This window comes from Etheostoma cragini, chromosome 16, assembly GCF_013103735.1.
Source record: "Etheostoma cragini isolate CJK2018 chromosome 16, CSU_Ecrag_1.0, whole genome shotgun sequence".
NCBI lineage: Eukaryota > Metazoa > Chordata > Actinopteri > Perciformes > Percidae > Etheostoma > Etheostoma cragini.
In genome coordinates this window covers 21,632,821-21,653,964 of record NC_048422.1, presented here as the reverse complement: position 1 = coordinate 21,653,964, position 21,144 = coordinate 21,632,821, and the positions used below count along the sequence as shown (strand labels likewise).

Below are 21,144 nucleotides of genomic sequence, written 5' to 3'. Positions count from 1 at the left end.
GCGCAGAGGGCGACAGAGGCAGACAGAAAGAGCGATAGATGGAAAGTGAAAGGATGGAGGAAAACTGACATTAAATTATAGAATAAGAAAACTAATGCGGATGTAATTTAAGCCTCTGTCTGCCGTTTGATTTAATTAGAGACGGTTTGTGTAGAGAATCTTTGGTTTAATAAACTCTCCTAGTAAATGGACCGCTGTGTTGCCTTCAGGTAACGGGTAAAAACGGGAAACCGTTTCATGTTTCAAAGGTGATCGGTTTCTTACTTGCCTTAACCTGTCTAGTTTAAAAAAAAAAATCAGTTCCGGAACTAACTGCATTTAAACATTAAATTCATCATTATTGATTGATTAAGACAAAACAACACACATTTTACACAATATAAAAAATATAGACATAAAAACCTGGCCTCTTCTCACAATAAATACAAAAGTATTAATAACCATAAATGGTCTGGTAATGAACTTCCAACAACCTTTTTAGACTTATATGCACACATCACACATAAAACCAATAACAAAAGACTATGATTAACTGGTTTGGCACAAAAATGCATATCTGCTTTAAGGTAGTATGTAGTTAAAGTAGTAAAAAGAATTTTCCTTTTGTGGTCCTCCTCAACTGATCTTAAAAAAAAAAAAGGAATTAATCCTTTGGCGTTTTTTTGCTCTATATATAACTAACTAACAGACAGACAGACTGGGGCACAGATTCAGAGAAGGGGGACACATTTGGTAAATGAGTAAATGGTGCTTTAAAACTTAGATTCAAAGCCCTTTTATCATTAGAACCACATTGTTTTTCAGTTGTAAAAATGATATGTATGATATTTGTGACTCCAAACAGAAGCTACAGCCAAATAATAGGTGTAAAAATACCCCCAACCCTCTAACATAGGAACAAGACAACCAGATTGCCAGAGACACAAAAAGACTACACACGTTTGTGGCTGTTAAGCACACATTTTTTGGTCATTTTGCGCCACTTTGTGTTAATTTTGCGTCACTTTGATATTGTTTAGAGTAACTCTGGGGTGGTTTTATGGCTCTTCTTTTTCATGTGATTGACCTGTGGCGTACCAAACTCATAGCCTGGCTCCGCCCTCCTACTTAGGCTCAATTTTCATTTCCCTTCAGAGTCTGGTAGGGCCAGACCACCAAACTCACTCATCACTCATCTTCAATCGCTCGTTCAACCGGCGTTTCCAGGCCAGTGGACTACTATATATATTATATTGGTGCTTTATATAACTAAACATAATTTTTTACTATTTTACAAGCCTATTTTATGTTATTCTATGTTATCTATGTAGGATATGCTACATTGACTTGCATTATATTCTATTCTATTAATTCAGACAAAACAACTACCAGTACCACTAGCCTACTTAATCAGTTAGCCCGGTACACACTGTTTACCTGTTGACACTGCTGCTGTCTGTATTTATTCATATTTTGTAGTATCTTTAATCTAATCAAGAAACGTGTCTTTATGAGAGACTGTTAACAGAAGTTCTAATATCAACAATCCAATTATCTGTCAACTTTTCACTGGGGGGGGGGATTAGATTACATGGGGGTCCTGTGTGCCAATAATTCAATAATATAACACGTTATTCTGAAATGGATCATTCTTCACAGTGAGATTGATTGTAGGTGGATCAAGATCTGAGTGCTTCTTCTATCTCTGGTATGTACGAGTCTCCTCGTGGAACCTGAACGCAACGCCGTCTATGTGTTTGGGGAGTGCACCAGTTAAATCCCTCCCCGGATTTAACAACGCGCACCTTGACTGCTTGTAAACAGAAGCTCACACGTGACGCTGAGAGCCCGATTGTCTGCGAGCGGACAAAGAGCGACACAGTCAGCGCGAGCATCGGGTGCAGGTAAACGAGCAGGTGTCATGACAACCGACATTATCAAGCAGACTTTCGTCCGTCGTTTGCGCTGCTGTGTCCGAGCGAGTCTGGCCGCTTGAACTTCTTAATGTCTGGATCCCAAATCCGAGCGTGTGGAGGGATACCGACGTTAGCTGCGTTTTCTTCAGCTCGCACGCAGCTGGCAGCGGGTAAACAAAGCTGGACAGCCTTTGTTTCACCTCCTAATTTAGCTAGTCGGTCCATTCGCTTCAACTGCGCCAAATCTTACTTTTCTAGCTAACCGTAGCTAGCAGTAGCTTCGACATCTGATTTGTTTTCCTTTTTTAGCCAACGTTAATCTGGTCTTTTTTCACTGGCTGGATGAGATGTCATTCACGATGGAGGATAACTTGGAGTCCGAGTGGGTGTCCGTCCGACCCAAAGTCTTCGACGAAAAAGAGAGGCATAAATTTGTCTTTATTGTGGCCTGGAACGAAATCGAGGGGAAGTTCGCCATAACCTGCCACAACAGAACCGTGCAGAGACGGACTACTTTTCTTCTGGACCCGCTTGTTGACGTTGCCCCCGCTTGCACTCCGCTTCTTTCCCCCGGTGCCTCCGTGGCAGAGAAACACACAAAAAGTAAGACAGATGAAGTCTGCCAAGCGGGTAAAGTTAGACCACTTGCCGTTCCTAAAGGGAGGCCCACAACTAAGGCTGTTGTTGCGGACAAAAATGCTTTAAAGACATCAGAGTGTGTCAGTCCCACATTAGGGTCCTGGGATATTGTGACACCGAAAGTAATGGAAATCGAGATCCTGGACCCAGTGAATGTCCATTTCTCTGCGGATGATGCTGACCCAGTGGACGGGGACGGTGACAGCAGTGGTCGTGAGGACTTCAGCTGGGCCGGGGTGTTCTCCTTCCAGGACCTAAAGGCAGCCCACCTCCAGCTGTGCGCCGTCAACTCGGACTTGGAGCCGTGTTTACCCTCCTTCCCCGAGGAGCAGTCCGGCGTGTGGTCGGTGCTTTTTGGTGCCTCGGGGGTGTCGCAGCGGGAGACAGACGCCCTGTGCTACCAGCTGCAGGTGTACCTGGGTCATGCCCTGGACACTTGCGGATGGAAGATCCTTTCAGAGGTGCTTTTCTCCGAGAGCGAGGACACGGACGAGTACTACGAGAGCCTGAGTGAGCTGAGGCAGAAAGGCTATAAAGATGCTCTGGAGAGGGCCAAGAGGCGCATGCAAGAGGTGAATCAACTTGTTTGAATAAGATGTATGTGTGATATGAATCTTTTGGTACTTGATGTTTTAAAAGCACATTGTACACTCTTTAAAGCCAGCCCTATATTACTTGTGAAGGCTTTTTTTTTAGGACAACCACAGAAAGCATTTAGTTTTTGGAGCATAATTGGGCCTCATGGCCTGCTAATACTCCTCCTCTTCCTTTGTCTCCCCCCCCCTGTGATCCACCATCTGTTGCTGCATGTTCACAGGCCTTGTAATATGATCTGGTCTGGCCAGACACCACTCTCTAGTAGGCTGAACAGTTTGAAGGGAGTCTCATAGAAAAAACAGGAGAACAATTAGAGGCGGTCCTACAGGAATAATGTGTCACCACAGCTGTTGAGATTGTTTCGGTCTCTGTCCAGACAGCTGAAGACATGTGAGGAGTTTTAATTTATGTCTGTAGGAAATGTGACAGTGGTGGAAGAAGTGTTCAGATCTTTTACTTAAGTAAAAGTACGTATACCATACAGTGGAAATACTCCACTACAACTAAAAGTCCTGCATTCAAAACTTTACTCAAGTAAAAGTATGTACCCTCAAAATATGCTTAAAGTACAAGTTGACCACTCATTGTGCAGTACAATGTGCCCTGTCATGGCTTTCTAAAGACTAATTTAGCTTAGAGGCAGGACATTTATGTCAACCCACAAACACGTCATCCTTTAGTTTATTATTAAGAAAAAAAACTCAGGAGCAGCACGAGTCAATTCCCATACATTAAGAATGTTGGGAGGTTTCGATGAGTTCGAGGCAGGTGTCGTCCCAACTCTTTGATGTGCCTGTCTTCTTGCTGGTGTATGTGAACTCATGGTGGACGCATTAAGTTTAGCGGAACCTTCAATGCAAACAAAGCTATTGTGGGCGCTCAAATATCTCAACACAGACAAACAGTGTTGTGTGTGTGTGTGTGTGTTTACATTCCCTATGGCCTTGGTACTCCCTCGTCAAACGGATGCTATGTCTGTGGAGGCACAAAGCAACTCCAATGCCCGGAAAGGTTATGGGGGTTTTGTTGGACACTGACCTGAAGAAGATCCCAGTTACCACAATTTACATAGCATGAGTTCGTAAGCTGGAAATTGCACCACATCAATCACAAACATTCACAATCAAAATCACCTAATTTGGCGATTTAGTCGTTTTACTGAACAGGAACATTGTAATCTGAAAAGTAACAAACCCTGTCTGACGATCTTAGTGGAGAAGAGACACACAATGTAGTGGAGTTGAAATAATATAAAGTGGCGTCAAATGGAAATACTTAAGTAAAATACCTTCAGTACAGTGGTGGTACATTCCATCACTGCAAATATCACCTAGCTGTTAGAGTAGGTGAGTGGGATAGCCAACTAGTTTACTGCAAAAACTACTGTAAAAGGTAAACAGAATCCAGGTAAGGATCAGTCACTGTGTGTTTTGAGAGGAGACAAAGCCCCGGGCAGTGTTTCACCTCCTTTTGTTGTTTTGTTAAACTGGATGACGCAAATAGCTGAGTAAGGGCTTGGACACTTTTCAGACACTGTTTGGGTTTTTTTGAACAAAGATTGTTTGATTCAACAATACGAGAGTTAATCAAGTTATGTTGGCCTGTAGGGAATTATAAAGGACATTTTCACTCATTCTTAAACATTTGAATGATTGCTCAGAAGAAAATAACATTACACATGAATGTACTGTAAACCTCATGCAGCTCCTTCATAACACTAGCCTGCAAACTGAGATTAAAATATTATGTGATTAGAAGAAAGTATAAGGAGAGCTTTACATAAGATGCCCATTGGCTCTGTGACTAGTGCCTGTTAGGGGTGAGAATCGTGTGTGTGTGTGTGTGTGTGTGAGACCGTGTGTGTGTGTGTGACAGTGACCTTTTATTCCTTCACATCTGTTTAATCTAAAAAGATAAATTCCTCTGTTTGTTCATCTCATTTCAATTTTGTTGCTGCAAAATGGGATTGTCGAGCAGAAAAACTGACCAACGTGTTTATAAAATAAAAGATTGATACTTTGCGCCTGGGTATCAATACAGTATTGCAACAGAAAATATTGCAATACTATGCTGTATCAAAACCCCCCCAGTGTCTTTTAGTTAAAAGGGCATCACAGCAGACTTTTAGACTTTTATTGTTTAAAAGACTTTGATTGCAGCCCGGCACCCATCACTGTTATGGTGGTGCTGGTTTTAGGGACCCTGGTTGTTTGGTGTGTAATGGAGTCTTATCACAAGATGCAGCCTGAATCTCAGCCCTGTTTTTGATGATAACTAGGCCAAATATGCAAAACAACAGGCTTGTGGAAACACTCCACAGATGTAGGGCCTGTATCTGTCAATCATTCACCAGAAACGTACTTTTCCTGTGGCTTTCTTATCTGTTAAACAGAAGTAGGTTTGCCTACAGCAAACCTGACACGTTGCAAGCTAATACTCAAATTCTAGAGGCTTTGTTTTGTAGTGTTATTGTGTGATGATAATGTGAAGTGTGTGTGTGTGAAAGCTGATTAAACATTAACTACATTTAGTAATGAGCAATGGAGGAACTTTAACAGCATTGTTAAAGTGTGAATATATTGTAAACCTGGCATGTAATGCACTCGTTAAGGTTGCAACAATTATTGTCATTGATTAATCTGCTGAGTGTTTTCTTGAGTAATCATTTGGATTATAAAATGTTAAACAGTGAAGAATGTCCTCACAAGTTTCCAGAACTGATATTGACATATATTTAAATGTCCTTTTTTTCTCATACTGTTCAAACCCTAAAGATATTGAGTGTTAATTCACAGATCACATTTGGAGCTGCAACCAGAGTCTTGAAACTTAATTTTGCATTAAAAACTGACAATTATCAAAATAGTTTCTGATTAAAACTGCTATCAAAAGGGTATTTTTATGAATCGAATACTGGTATTAGCTGTAATGCCCATACATATATTTCCTCACACTATACATTTTACCTAGTCACAAAAAGAGATAAAAGGCTGTGTGTGTGTGTGTCTGTGTGTGTGTGTGCGCGCGCCCACACAGTTTAGGATTTGTTGTGGTATGTGTGCATCGTTTAGTTGTATTTTTACATTGCTTGATGCGGTTAAACTTTTTCTCATTAGTGTTACTCACTAAGGTTTTTTTTTTTTTTTTTTAACACTAGTTCTGTGTTTATCTTTGCGCTGAAAGCATTAATATTATATGCCTCTGCTGGATACAGTTAACAACTAATCTTCTTACGCAGTTCATCCCTACATGAAATATTTGTTGGGGGGTAGGCAAAAACATACCACGTTTGTCATATGATTTTAACTGTAGGTCCGAATTTAGTTGATTCACAGCTGGTGGCAGCTCTGCAAAGAACCTTACCATCGACCTTGAATCCTGTTGCATTTTACGTCTCCTAAAATGCATTTGGTAAATTCAGAAAGCTGTTAAACGGAGATGGCTGCTCTGATCACAGTCAAGGCGCGCTCCTCCTGTGAGATACTTGAATTCAAAGGCAGAGAGAAAAGTACTTCGACAAGACAGCGCAGATTTAGTACCGACAAACTGTAAGAGTTAGATAAATGATAGAGCTGCAGCGTCTATACTATAGCTCACACAACTCCTGTAATTATGTACTCATTGCACTTTGGAGTGCTTTCATTCAGACTGTTTAGACCGTGTGTATACCCAAGATCAACTATATTTTCACGACATCTTTCAAACCGTTTGGAAAAGCAAGAAATAAACTACATTTAATGTCCCGCTCACTGCTGTAGCTCAACCATTCATGTGTATGCTTTAGTTAGTATTTTGTTTGGAGAAACAAAAATATCACTATAATTGTTATAAAACAGGTAAGAGACCACATGTGCTGCCTTTTACTAAATAAAACACCAATGAAAACCATTGCCATGAAGTCACCAGACTACAGTGAAAAACTGAGTTTAAAAAGTGATAAGACAGACAGTGGTTTAAACAAATGCGACTCAAACTATGTGAAAAGAGATCCAAGTCTTGATTGACCAGAATTTGGGGTGGCCAGGAGAGTTCTGAGCTAAACCATGGTAATGCAGTCCAATGTTGTGCAATTAGTCTCCAGTAATATTTCCACAGCAGTCAATAACTGGTGAAAATCCAAAGTAGATCCTCACATTTGGGAAGCTGGGACAAGGGGGGGGGGATGTTATATACAAAGTAGCTGCAAATTAATCAGTCTGCTAATCAATTGCTCAACTAATTGTTTTGATGGGTCATCCTTCTGCCTGGCTCATCAGCCCACACACCAAACACTCATTGTCCCTCTGACGTCTTGCTGTTCAAAATTAACAAGTAGATTTGACTATGTAAATACAATTACGGCCAGAATGGTGCATTACAAAAAACAGCTTGGTCACCAAAGGACGTAGTGAGAGGAAATCCATTTTCAGAGATTTCTTTAGGCGGTCAGTTTTGTTGAAGTTCATAAGTTAAATGGCACATAACCCAATCCTTTGTTGCTTGCGAAGTTGCATAGCTCGTGGCCAGGCAGGAGTCGGCTCATTTAACCCGGGGGGTTTCCTGGTCCGCAGCGACTGTAGAGGCAGGCAGTGGGTGTACGGTTGGCCAGTGGTTACCAGGGAGACACAGCCCAAGGTAAACAGTGGGAGCAGTGTTCGAGCTGAATCGTGCAGTGTCTATTCCCAACGTGGAGGGCTTCGGAAAGGAAGCCTGGAGTTAATATAAGGCTCTCCATTCATATCTATATCTCCTTGCAGAGAGAAGAGCACTTTACCCACCGCTTTGGACGAAGATTGGGTGGCGGCACATTTCAATATTATCTGAGGCAGAAGTGAAGGAGAAGTATTGTGCTGTATGAACTGGAGCTACTGATTTCTAAGAGCTGGTAGATGAATCGGATTTGTGTGTACAATAGCTGTTTTGACAGCGTTTATCTCGGGAACAATGAGCACTCTGTGGATAGCAGGACATATGGTACAAATCAGCAGTTGTACTTCACTCAAACAATATATTTTCGGATGTCTTGCTAACAACACATATGCATGCAGAGATTTTCTCACACTGCTAAAAATCTCACATTTATAGATTAGGGTTGGATTATGTTCTTGGGCTTTGAAAAAGCTTTTGTTTAGGACTCATTTTAATCCTGAATTGGACTCGCCACACACTGAAATCCAGTTTTCCATTAAAATCAGAAAAGCATCCAACCTTGGTATTATTTATAACGAACCCTTTCAAAAAGGCTCTTTTGTTGTACCCCTTACAATATTTTCTGTTAATATATCAAAAGTGTGTCATTTAATTTCTTCTCAGTTGGATGTGTTTAAAGGGTAATGCTGGGGATTTTCTTTTTGCCAAGAAGTGGCAGATTACTTACTTATTACATACATACATACATACATACATACATACATACAATAGGCTCTGTGCTAAAGACTGTCTGGGGAAGAGGAAGGCAACCTAACATAAAACACATAGTTGGTTTTGGTCTTATAACACCATCCTTGTCCTTAAACGTTGGAAGGCAATATGTTGCACCCTTCACCTGTTTCACTGTTAAATCTTTTCTCTACATGTTTTTTTTTTTTTTTTTGTCCCAGGTGTTGGATAGACACAAATCCATGGACAGCATGGTGGATCTGCTGCAGGTGTACCCCGAGGAGGACGAGGCGTATGGAGAGCTGCTGGAAGCAACAACTCAGCTCTACCACTACCTGCTTCAGCCTTTCAGGGACATGAGGGAACTGGCAATGTTGCGCAGACAGCAGATTAAGGTAATACACACAAGCACAGATACAAATACCATCTGTTTTAGGGCTTGGTTTAAGTAGGTTTAGACCTCACTGTAGCCGACTAACTGGTCTGTCTTGGAACACAGTGTGACGGCCTCTCTGCTACAGCGTACTCCGCCAGTTATGATGCTATTCTTGTGGTTTTAAAAGCCACGGTTAGTGCCGGGCAACGAGCCCTAAACCACTGCATGGTAATGTCCTCCTTTGAGCCTCCTACCCTCCTAAGCCCACTCTAATGACATTAGTTGCTGAGGAATCATGCGGCGATGATGATGATGATGTTGTAGCCAGTCTGTGCTACCCTGTAGCTTTGTATCTGGGGGCTGTGGAGGGCAGAGGATCAGCCAGAGAGGCTTTTCCCCCCTCAACCCAGAGCGGCTTAACAACCAGCATAAGTATTATTACATACACTACTAAACCACTCTGCATTTCTGCAGCCTCAGCACTCTCTTCTGTTTTCCACACTCTTTCTCCTCTCCATCTTCGTTGTTTCTCTTTCATTAGAGGCTTGAAAAGAGAAGGAAATCCACAGGGTAATCTCTGCTGTTTCTTTGAGCTGGGTTCAGTCTTTACACATGGCTGGTTGGGTCAATAGGTCAGAGTACTTCACTCTCAAAGTACATTGACTCGTTCAACAGCCAGACAGGAAAGGTAGCATCCATTAAGGTAGACAACTAGCGCTGTAAACAGGAAATATAATGTTCCCAAGGATTTGTTTTTTCGCCCACATTTGTTGGCAAATTGGCCTTTTGAAAATATGCCGAATTAGCTAATAGGAGCTTTTGTTTGCAAAATACAGATAGATGATTCTGAAGAAAACCTAAAAATGTGATGTTCTTAGGCAGCTTCTGTAGCTATGAAAAGCATCTTATTTCTATGATTTCTAAGTGGATTTATGGACTGGTATTTGCGATGCACATCATAGATAATGATATCCTCAGAAAGTGTAAGTCCACTGAATCTAAATGTCTGTGTGTTCAAACTTGACTAAGTTAGAATTAAACCACTTCCTGTTGTTTTTGCTAACACACCAAAAAAGGACCCTTTCACGTCATGTCTCTCCCTTTTGTGCACATCAGTTTGAGCTCTATAGTGGGCATTAAATTGAGACGTTGGACACATGTGGATCATCATTATTTAGCATCATCACTGATAGATGTAGCATTGCTCGACTGCACCTTGCAGTGTGGGACTGGTAACAGAAAGTACTGTACTCTCCAAAGACACTATGTTTTCCTATTCCATTTTGGGAATATTTTAGAGCACTATATAGAACAGAAGTTGGACACTCAAATTAAAATGACAGACAGTAAATGTAGTGCACTGTATAGTTAATAGAGAGTGATTTTAGACACAGGCTTTGTACTAAACCCATAACCACTTTGTCTGTTCCACATAACTTCATGAGTTTAAGGTGGAGTCCAATCTAGCGAGTCAGTAATAACACAACGGAGGAGAAAGTCAGTGATAGGAAGGCAAAAATAACAAGCTTGTCCAACAGTGAGGAACAACATGAACAGAACGTCTGTTTCCTGTTAACCAGAGTGGTCAGGGAATCAAGTTTGACTGGACTGTACAACATGTGCAGGCTGTGATATTATGTGACACATTGAGTACTGTTTGATTAGACACATTCTGTATCTGTATCCTTCTTTAGACACTCTGTCTTTGTTGTGTTGCGACTACTTTCCCATCTCTTAACTAAATTCCTTACACAGCATGCTCATCCAACATCTTGTCACCAACCAGAGTGAGTGACTGTGTGGGTGGGTTTTATGAGTGTGAGTTATAGTATTTGGGTTCTTGGGCGGATGCTGATCTAAATTAAGAAATTTCACTGGATTACCAACATTTACCGTTTCTCGTTTCTTAAAAAAATCACTCTGGGGATATTTTTGTTATTGTCAGTAAATGCAATGAAAAGACATAAGCCAACAATGAATGTATTCAACAACTTGTCCAAAAACTTTCAAATACACATCAGTGAGCCGCACTGTTGCACTGGCGGACATGTTTATTCATTACCATGAACGCACACACACTGTAGTTTTCTTTTGATTCGGTCTCACATGTACCGTCCTGCTAACACAAATACTCACCAGAGCACCAAATGACGATTAATCCGCCGCTTAAAATAGTACCCAACAAATGTACTATTTCTTCCATTTTGAGAGACATTTGCTAAGAACCACACTGTCCAGCTGTTTTTACAAAATAATTAATCCTTTTTTTAAGAACATTTGTGACCTGTTTTTGTTAGATTCACCAGTAGAACATTTTTGGGGATTGTCTTTTCATGAGATTTGCTGACAGTAAAAATAAAAATCTAATCAATGTTTTGAACATCAATAAATCAGCTGATTATTTTCTCAATAAATCAGCTGATTATTTTCTCAATTAATCAGTGAATCTTTTCTATTATAAAGTGGTATTTGAAAAAGTGTTGAAGTTTGCATGTTCAAATCCTTGTTTTGTGTGACTAAAATCTTACTTTTTTTTAAGTACTGTCATAAAATGCTAAATTAAATAAAATTAAAACTCTGCTTTCAAAAGATAAATCCAAAAAAAATTATTAATTGAATATCAAAGTAGTTGTCAACAATCGACTAATCCTCTCAGCTCTATCGCCAGCTCTATCTTGTAAGATTAACAATCTTGCTGACATCGTAGAATAACATCTATTAGAAATCTACACTTCATTATGGGTAATGTAGTGTCCAGTGTTTTGGAGCTCGGCCCATATTAGAGGCTAAAATTCAGGATATCTGGACCTAGGTGTCATGAGTAACTTTGTAGAGCTGCATTACTAAATTGCTGGACACAGTGTTTCAAGTCGTGTTTACCTGAAAGCTCTGAGGTGTCCACCCCCCCCCCCCTAACGTATGCTGCATGTTTCTGACTTTATGTTTTATGAAGCTGTCTGAGAATATGAGCTCTGCACTATGCCAAAGTTTCTAGCCCAACCACCTGCTCCCCTCGGGGCGATCCAACTGCTGAAAACAAAGCTGTATGCAAATGAACCCTTGATGTCGGCAGAGGTGGTTGGTTTCTCCCAAACTGATGAGTCAAGGGATGGTGGAGAGCTTCTGCTTTGTGGTGAAAAGGGAGCAGAGGGTGTTGGGAATCAGGACGCATGCTACTGAAATTTGCATGCAGTTTGCATTCTACTTAAATGTGGCAGAGGTGATGTGAAAAGGACCAGAGCAGCAGAGTATCGGTGGCTTGATGGAATTACAGGCTGTCCTGACTCCATCTGAAAGTGTGAATACACATGGGTACGTGTGAGGTTGTTTAAAAGCCAACAGGGTTTTAAGCTAAAAAGCCAGACTGGAGTTGAGATTCAATCAACGAGAGGTGTCAAAGAGTAGAGAGAATGTCATAATGTAGGTTAAGAGAAGTTGTTATAGTGTTTTCAGCTGGGATATTTCAAGGTTGTTGTAGTCCGAGGCTACACTGAGTCTGAGTTGTACAGCAAATTAGGGCTAACACTACCAATTATTTTCATTATCAAATGATTTCTTGATTAATCGGTTGGCCAATAAAATTTCAAACTATTGAAACATTTCCATTGCTTGATTTGTCCAGTCAACAGTCCAAAGCCCACAGATATTTAGGTTACCATCCCATATATCACATAAAGTTACAATCACACATATTGTTGGTGGGTTTTCTATTCCATTTCTATTTTTGTCTTATTGTAATTGTCAGATTTTATTTGCCTCCGTGCAGTCATGTCATGTTTTATTCCTGGTTCAACCTTGGTAAGCACTTTGTTTTTTGAAAAAGAAATGTACTTAATAAATATATTAGTATTACTAAACTGAGAAACGCCACTAATTCTCACAAATGAGAAGCTTATCCCTGTTATCCTTCGGGTCACTGGGACCTGTTCAGTTTATTTGACTTTTTGTAATGGCCTTGCGTTGAGCTTCAGGTCCCCGGTGACCCTCACGTGCTATGTGATGTCATTTGTCCTTCGGGGTCCCGAGACCCCTCCTGCACTCGAACTCGTTAAACAAACCAAACAAGTCCCTGTGACACGAAGGACAACACAAGGGTTCATATTGACAATGTTTAACTTTTTTTGCTTGAAAAATCGATCACCTAATCAATAAATTGTAGCAGCTCTCCAGTAAAATGTTATCTTTTTAACTCGTGCTACTCTCCTCAACCGTAGACATGTGAGCTTTACTGGATCAGTGAATGATGGAGCAGTGAATTAAGGATTCAGCAACAAAAGGTGTTGAGTGTTTTGGTGAGCGGTGCTTTGTTGGACGGCCCTGTAGCATGTCGGAGCGGTGTCCTGTTGCCGGAAGGTCAGAGGGCAGCCATGAATTAAAAATGTGGTTTCATTGTAACAAGTCTGAGATACTATTGTACCACAGTGAGCTCCAGTTACTTTTCAACTGCATTATTAGATGACAGCGGTTGTCATGGCGGTCCCTTAAACACCTGCTATCAAGCAGATTTTACACACATTATTAAGGATCTGAATTTAAGTAAATAGTGTACCTCAATGTTGATTTCTATTGAACTGATTACATACATCATGAGTCCCATTTAGAGGTATTGATATAGATTAGTTAATCCAAGTGAGAGAGAGGGAGAGAGATCTCGCCATCCCCCACAGCTGCCTGATAAACACTAACTATTTAAACCAAACAAGATAGTACCACCATGACGGCATCCACGCTGCAAGCCCAGCACTTTACCACGGAGCTGCCGTCACGTCTATTTTCAGAGAGTTTGACACGTCTGTGTTTTGTCACCGTTAGCTGTTGACCAGAGGTGTTAAAGGAAATCAAGCAAATTATTGCTGTTCTTCCCCTGTCGCTTCCTGTCTGCTTCTAGTTGTCCACAAGAAGAGAAGTGTTAAACAAAAAAACAAAACAGGTTGGTAGCTTAAATAAAAGGTGCTAGACGTTTACATTATTAATGAATTGTGAGCATATTTGACTCCAAATCATCATTTAGGTATATAATAGTGTTCTCAGTGACCTCATCTTTCCTCAGTCTTTCTCTCCCGCTGTATGATTATGAGTTGTGATGAATAAATAACTGGGTGACAGGTGAGATGGAAAGTGCTTTATTGGTCATATTCCATCATATCTTTTTATTATTCCGTCCAGTGCTTTATTTTTATTTTTATTTTTCATACAAATGACAAATATGTCACTCTGCCTGTTTTGCAGATCAGCTCTACACAATTCTGTTGACCCTGTTCACTCTTTTACGCAACAGATCTTGTTTTCTTTATTTTTCTGCACCGTAGTGGCCTCCTTTTGACGCTGAGATTTATTTTGTAGGTGCCAGGTTTTTGAAGGACGAAGAACGTACCAAATGAAAATTATGTCCGTCTCGGCTGCATCTTTTTTGTCAATCATTGAAACTGACGGTGGGATAGACTGAGTCTGAATCAGTGGGGGACGCCTTGAAACTACTTACCTACTCTTTGTGAGAAGAGCTTTGAGACAATTGATCCCTGTAATATTTAAATTGGCTTTTTCACACGGTTTCCTAGCTTATTAAATTGACTTTGCACATAAAGGACGATCATTCTCTCTCCTCTCTCGACATGTATCACCTTGTGCGGCAGCCTTGATGTTAACTGGACGTGCTTTCTGCTTTGCACAAAACATTCTAATAAATACACAAGAATAATAAATACCAGATGTTTTTTTTTTTTTTGCTTTAGTTTAACAACAGCATGCACAGAAGTTAACAACAGATGGGTCAACGGCAGTGTGACATGTCACCAGCTCTCCTGATGGCAGTGTCATTTGGTGCTCTGTGGGTGTTAAATGTTGGAGCCTGCTCTTCTTCAGATGTGTTCACATGTTGGTGCTTTGGTACTTTGTACTCTCTGTTACAGGATACCTGAACAATGAGATCACCATATTGGGTTAATATAATCATTCTCTTTTTGATTTCCCCCATTCCTGAAGTGAAAATCTTTTTTTTTCTCCCCTAATTCTCAAAGCGTTTTTTAAATTTTTTTCCTGTCCAATACTTTTTTCTTTCTGGTCTCTGATGTAATCTATCCTCCCACATTCGCTCCCACTTTCACCCCAAAACCCCTCCCTGTTCTTTTGCCTCATGTGTGCACACACACACACCTCAAAACACAGAGTACGCTGGCTTGACATAAATCAAGGCATTTAAGGTTTGGTAGTGTTTATTTTTGAGCACCCACACCCATCTGTTTCACATTGAGCTAATAATATATGACTTTATGTAGATGAGGCCCTCACAGAGAGTTAATTAGCCTGTGTACAGTTTGTTCCATGTGGTCTCCTCTTGGAGGAGGGGGTTTCAATTCTTGGTCAACAGCCAGGACAGGACTCCATGTGGCACTGCTTAGCTTTTTCCTCCTTTCTCACTCTTCTTCCCATGGCCTGAGATGAGCTGCTGGAAAGTAAACTTGACATGAGATGTTGTGCCATGTAGTATGAACTCCCTCTACAATGCATTCATAGTTGTGCTGTTTAGTTATCAGAATTTTTTTCTTTATTTATTGTTCCCCTAGCCCAGTAGGACACTAAAACATACTGTAACTTCAATATGTACAGGAATGTCAGGCATCGCCTTTACCCCCATCTGCTGTGATGTGCTGGTATTACAAGGACTATAAGGACTGTAAATCTGTAGAGCTTGAATGCGTGTAAATTGATTTGTTTTTGTTTTGATATTTTTGTAGACCCCTCATGTTTAACCTGCTTCATCGACCTGTCTGCCCCCCCAATCAGATCTCATTAGAGACGGAGCGCCTGGGTCCTCGCCGAGTGGAGAGCCTGAGGAAAGAAGATGAGGAGTGGCAGAAGAAGGCTCACGCCGCCGTTCTGTCCATACAAGACCTGACTGTCAAGTTCTTTGAAACCACGACTCGGGCACAGAAAGGTAAACACAGGAAGGACGCCTTTCCCGCCTTTAGAAAGCTGCGGGGGGGGGCTTTTGTCTTTGCTGTTACCTTTTAAACGTTTGTGTTGTATGTTTACTCCATAACGAAGTGAAGTTTATCCTCCGCGTAGCGATGTGTGTCAGATCTCCAACCTCTTACATACCAAAGTTTAAATAGAGGAAGAACAGAAAATACCGAGCATTGGAGAGGCTGACTCCAGCGGCTTTTTTCTGAAAAAATGACTCCAAAGGATTCATTGATTATCAAAATAGTTGCCATTTAACTTATGTCCATCAACTAAGTTATGAATCAACCATTTGTTGCACCCCCGTTTGTATTGCTGACCCTCATTTAATGTGTTGTAGCTCTGAATGAGCGGATGCGTGCTGACCAGAGAAAGTTTGGCAAGTCGGCATGGGCAGCGGCGGTTGAACGCATGGAGAGGCTGCAGTACGCGGTTTCCAAGGAAACTTTGCAGCTGATGAGGGCCAAGGAAATCTGCCTGGAACAGAGGAAACATGGCTTGAAGGAGGAGGTAAAGCACACCATGGAACACACACACTGAAGTTACTCAGAAGAAAATGTATCACGGATGTATCACCCTGACTGCTGATCAGGGAGTAGATTCTTAAAAAACTTGTCATACGCAAGGAGTTGTCCAAAGCAACGATAACCACAGGTGGAAGAAGTACTCTGTTCTCTGACTTAAGTAGAAGTACCGAGACCACAATCTAAAAATACTCTGTTACAGATAGATTTTTTTATATATATGCGTGAGTTGAGAGAGAGAGAGAGAGAGAGAAGGAAAAAAGCAAGATAAGGGACTGATGTTAGTAACATGACATCATGGCTCAGACATCCTGCAACGCTGTGAAAAACATCCTGGTGTAACAGTAGAGATGACTCATTGGGAATTACTGTCTGGTCAAATACTTGCTTTGCATGTGTACGTACAAAAACAGCATACAAAAAGTACATGTTGTATGCTGGAGTGGTGTAATTCAGCCCTTAGAGGGAGAACAGGAACACTGTCTCAGGTTCAGTATTCAGTTGTGTTAAAATACAAATGCACAGGCAGGAAGTAGTGCCAAATCACCCAGCCTATGGCATATGTCCTCTGGTTTGCGGTAGAGTAATGATGGCATTGTGTGTTGTTGTGCCGTGGCCTCCTAGATGCAAGGTCTGCAAGGTGGGGAGGAAGCCATGCTGCGTCTGGACCAGCTGGAGGCGCTGTACTACGAGCTGCAGCTGCAGCTGTATGATATTCAGGCAGAAGTGTTGCGCTGTGAAGAGCTGCTGCTCACTGCACAGCTGCAGAGTCTACGGAGGCAAATGACAGGTGAGCATCAGTTCTGTTCTTTAAGGGCTCACTGTGACAGCGTGGTGTTAATGGCATCTATCTGTCTTAGTTGTGCTCATTACAGATATATTGATATCAGAGTATAAATGGGCTGATGGGTAACATTTTCGGTACAGAAATGTGTAAGATGCCAGACAGCACTGACAAATGTCTTTTTTTTTTTCAACTGTAAAACTGGCCATTTAGCACATATCTAACTCATAATTTCTAACAGATTTCTAACAGGCATCAAAAATTGTGTCAGTGTCAAAAAATGAATATTGGCCAATGTATCGTTTGTACTCTATCATGTTTTTATTGGCTTCAAAAAATATAGCTCTGCGTAACTGTAAATCAAATTAACGATTAATTAAGATTTTTTGTTTTAAAAACACAGTAAATGTTTTGAAACCACTCTGATCTTTTTTTAGTTTATTACATTTATTTATCAGGGACCATAACAAATCTCACAGAAACAGAGAAACGCACCACATTTGGCTAATTTAAGTTTTCTTGTAAAAAGGCCAGCAAAACATTTTAATCAGTAACTTTTTAATTTGGATTTTGAACAAGCTATACACCAGCTATACAAACTGAGAACCTATACAGCACCAGCAGTGTTTATGAACTGCACTTTGACAAATGTGTTCTGATGTTGTCCCAGAGCGACAGGATGAGGTGGTGTACTACGATGCCTTTGAGAGCCCCGATGCCATGAAGGGTGAAGAAGATCGTGCCACCCCACCATCCCCCCTCCGAGATGAAGGACTCAGCGTCCTACAGCAGAGGACACGGCAGCTTGAGGCCCGCAGGGGCCGCATCACTGCCAAGAAAGTCTACCTCAAAAAAAAGAAGGTAAGCACTAAAGATGAAGACACCTCTGGGGAGTCTTGTCAAACGGCTCCACGGGTCAGTTTTACTGCATCGTGTCTGTGCTTTTTCTTCTTGAATAGGAAATCTGCATTGTCAATCACAACCAGAAGATACAACATCAACAAGGTAGCCATGGCAATTCCCTGCAGACACTGCAACAGGTAAGACTCAAATATTTAGCATTTGGAGTCTGGGGCTTTATCTGATGGTGTGCTTACAACGGATACGCATTTGCAAATTTAGTTTTATGAATCTTTGGTGTAGTAAATTGTGAGAAAAAACACAAAAAACTGTTCCTTACCTGAGACTCTACACCTGACCGTCCCTGGTCTCCCTGTTCCTTACCTGTCAGGTACACGTCATTATGTTATTCACAAAACAAAGCATAGGTTTTAATGTTATTTCTGGGGGAGGGGGCCGTGACCCACTAACCCCCCTGGGATTCCCACCCATGCTGTTAGTTTGGATCAGTGTATTTAAAAGCAAACTAGGCCTTCTCAATATCTTGGTTTAGTTTTTAATGATACTAAGTGTTGAGTTGGCTTTTTAATGAGATTGTTGTTGTTGTGGGGTTTAGAAAAAATGACCGAGAACACTGTATCCCCCATGAAAAGTGTAATATTACGTAAGTTACATAATGTTGCACCACACCAAACGCTCGTACTTGTTACTACATCAGATCTACTCTGTTGTTTTTCTGTAAAGGATGGTGAAGCTGAGGAAGATGATGAAGCCAAGAGCAACGCCAGAGTGAGTCAGGAGAGGCAGAGGACTCTGGACAGACTTCGCAGCCTCAAACAGGTGAGAACTGAGACATCCACTACTGTTTAGCTCCGTCAGCTTTGACCCGTGACTGATCCTCGTGTCTGTTGACTCTCCGGATCAGCGTTATCCCGGCCAGGTGACTCTGAAGTCCAGCCGGCTGCGTCTGAGTCAGCCTCACAGCCAGAGGCGAGCCGGACAACAGCCCAGCACTCATTCGGCCAGCGTTCAGACGGACTGCATCTCCGATCTCCCAGAACTCTCTGCTCCTCCTCCACCTGATGTCTGCAGCTGCGACAGCGTCTCTTTACCTACAGTCGAACTCAAAAATCTCGACTCTTCACCTCCATTCCTCTCACTGCCTCCCCTTTCAGACTCTCCATCTATTCTTTCCCTGGGTCCTCCTCCTCCTCCACCTCCCCCGCCTCCTCCGCCACTTCCTCCCTCGGAGGAGCAGCAGCAGCAGGGTAAGGGCAGGGAGAATAATCCCAGCCCAGTGCGGCACCATGAACACCAGTCGGAATCTTCCTCTCTGCCCCTGGCTCCATTTTCCCCTCGCTTCTTTGACAGCAGTCAGCTGCAGACGGCGAGGAAGAAGCTGAAGAAGACGGCCTCGCTGGACTCGTCTCAGTGGAGGAGAGGTGAGGAGAAAACTCACATTTTTTTTTTTTTATCATAATAAATGAAAAGTCTTTGGTTAAAGTTGTTAGTTATAATTGCTAAAAAAAAAAAAGTGTGTTTAGGTTAACTACTGGTTTTCTAGGATCGTTAAACAGATATTAAATTGTATTCTAAAAAGTCTTTACCTATGTGAGGCTAACTGTGTCAACGGTGTGTTATTGCAGCGAGCTCCCCCATGGACGAGGTGCTGGCCTCTCTGAAACGTGGCTGTTTCCACCTGAGGAAGGCCGAGCTGCGAGTCCTGGCCCCCGACCCGGACGACGACACCGACAACATCCTGGCTCAGATCCGGCAGGGTGTCCGGCTGAAGAAGGTACGGACCCGTCCGGAGCAGCAGCGTCGCGCTAAGGGCTTCCCCCACTCGGCCGATGCTCTGACCCGCAGCATCCACGAGGCTCTGAGGAGAATCAAAGAGGCCTCACCGGAGTCCGAGTCTGAGGACGAAGGCCTCCCATGCACGGACTGGGAAAACTAGTTTGGCTTTTAGGAAGTTTTTTTTTAGTTTTTTTTTTGGGATGCGTGGAGCCAAAATGAAGACAAAACAAGCAGTCAAACCAGGGTTAAATCACGTGGACATACCTTGGTGCAATTTGAACAAAACCCCTTGATTTATTATAATTTTTTTTATATATCAAAAACCGCTCAGAAGTATGTTGTTGTTTTTTGTTTTTTATTCATACTTCTGTGTTGTTTGTAAAGATGGACCACTAATCTTTTTTTATGTCGTTGCTGTGGCATTCTTGGCGAGGATACAACCTCTAACCTCTCATTATGTCGGTCTACATGTCGGAGTCGTACTGTAGCTTGCTGTGATGGGTTTGTTTTAGGAAGTGAAGATTTAGTTTTTGCGTTTCTCTCCTTTTAACGACATGGTAAGCATTCAGACTCTTCACTGAACGCGTGTGCTGTACACTTTTACATTTATCCACATGACAACCGTTTGTACTGTATCATCCTGAACGTTGACGCAGGATAGGACAAATCTCACGTGGAATAGTTTGACATAGAGAGAGATAAAGCTGCTGGCTGTAACTACAAATTAGCATTTTTCCCAAAATGTAAAATTATTACTTGAATTTGCTAATTTGGGAAATCAGAAAGGCCTGTTTTTAGCATTTTTTTCTTTAGAAATAATTAATAGATGTATATTGAGTAAAGGTTAATATAACAAGAGGAGAAGATTTTGGGAGAAGGATACAGTATAAAACTCAAATTCAATCTGTAATGAAGTTTTCATTATTATAGTTTAACACGGTCAGCAGCTAGAGCAGCAGCAGCGGCTCATGGAGGCAATTAGCGCCAGATTGCCAAAATTTGCATCAACATACAAGATGTTAAGACTCAGCGTGACTTCCAGAGGATGTCAGTATCGCTGATGTCTATGTCGGACTTAGTCCTTGTAACTGCAGAACTAGCCTAAGAATCATCATGTTTTAAGTTTTCTTCCGTATCCAAGTAATCCAGGGATAGTTATGGGTACACTGCAAACAGGAACTGCTAACCGCTAATTCGGCATACTTTTAATGGTGCCAATTTGCCAAAACTTACTCTGACATTTCACTTCCTGTGTACATCACACAAAGCATCATGGAAAATGTAATTGCACAATTTAGAACACAATTCTAGTAACAGGAGTGACAAAATCCTATGTATTCATGCCCGACTTTGAGAGTCTTGAACTTTGAAAGT

General features: G+C 41.6%; 1 protein-coding gene across 1 annotated transcript; it reads left to right on the top strand.

Moving 5' to 3' along the window:
- The first annotated feature begins 1,697 nt into the window (after window positions 1-1,697).
- On the top strand, window positions 1,698-19,986 carry jmy (junction mediating and regulatory protein, p53 cofactor). The gene is made up of 10 exons (XM_034895952.1): window positions 1,698-3,106; window positions 8,711-8,884; window positions 15,649-15,799; window positions 16,166-16,335; window positions 16,974-17,139; window positions 17,804-17,994; window positions 18,093-18,173; window positions 18,718-18,813; window positions 18,899-19,415; window positions 19,620-19,986. The coding sequence occupies exons 1-10, from the start codon at window positions 2,243-2,245 to the stop codon at window positions 19,928-19,930; spliced, it is 2,721 nt and encodes a 906-aa protein (XP_034751843.1). The 5' UTR covers window positions 1,698-2,242; the 3' UTR covers window positions 19,931-19,986.
- The last annotated feature ends 1,158 nt before the right edge of the window (window positions 19,987-21,144 follow it).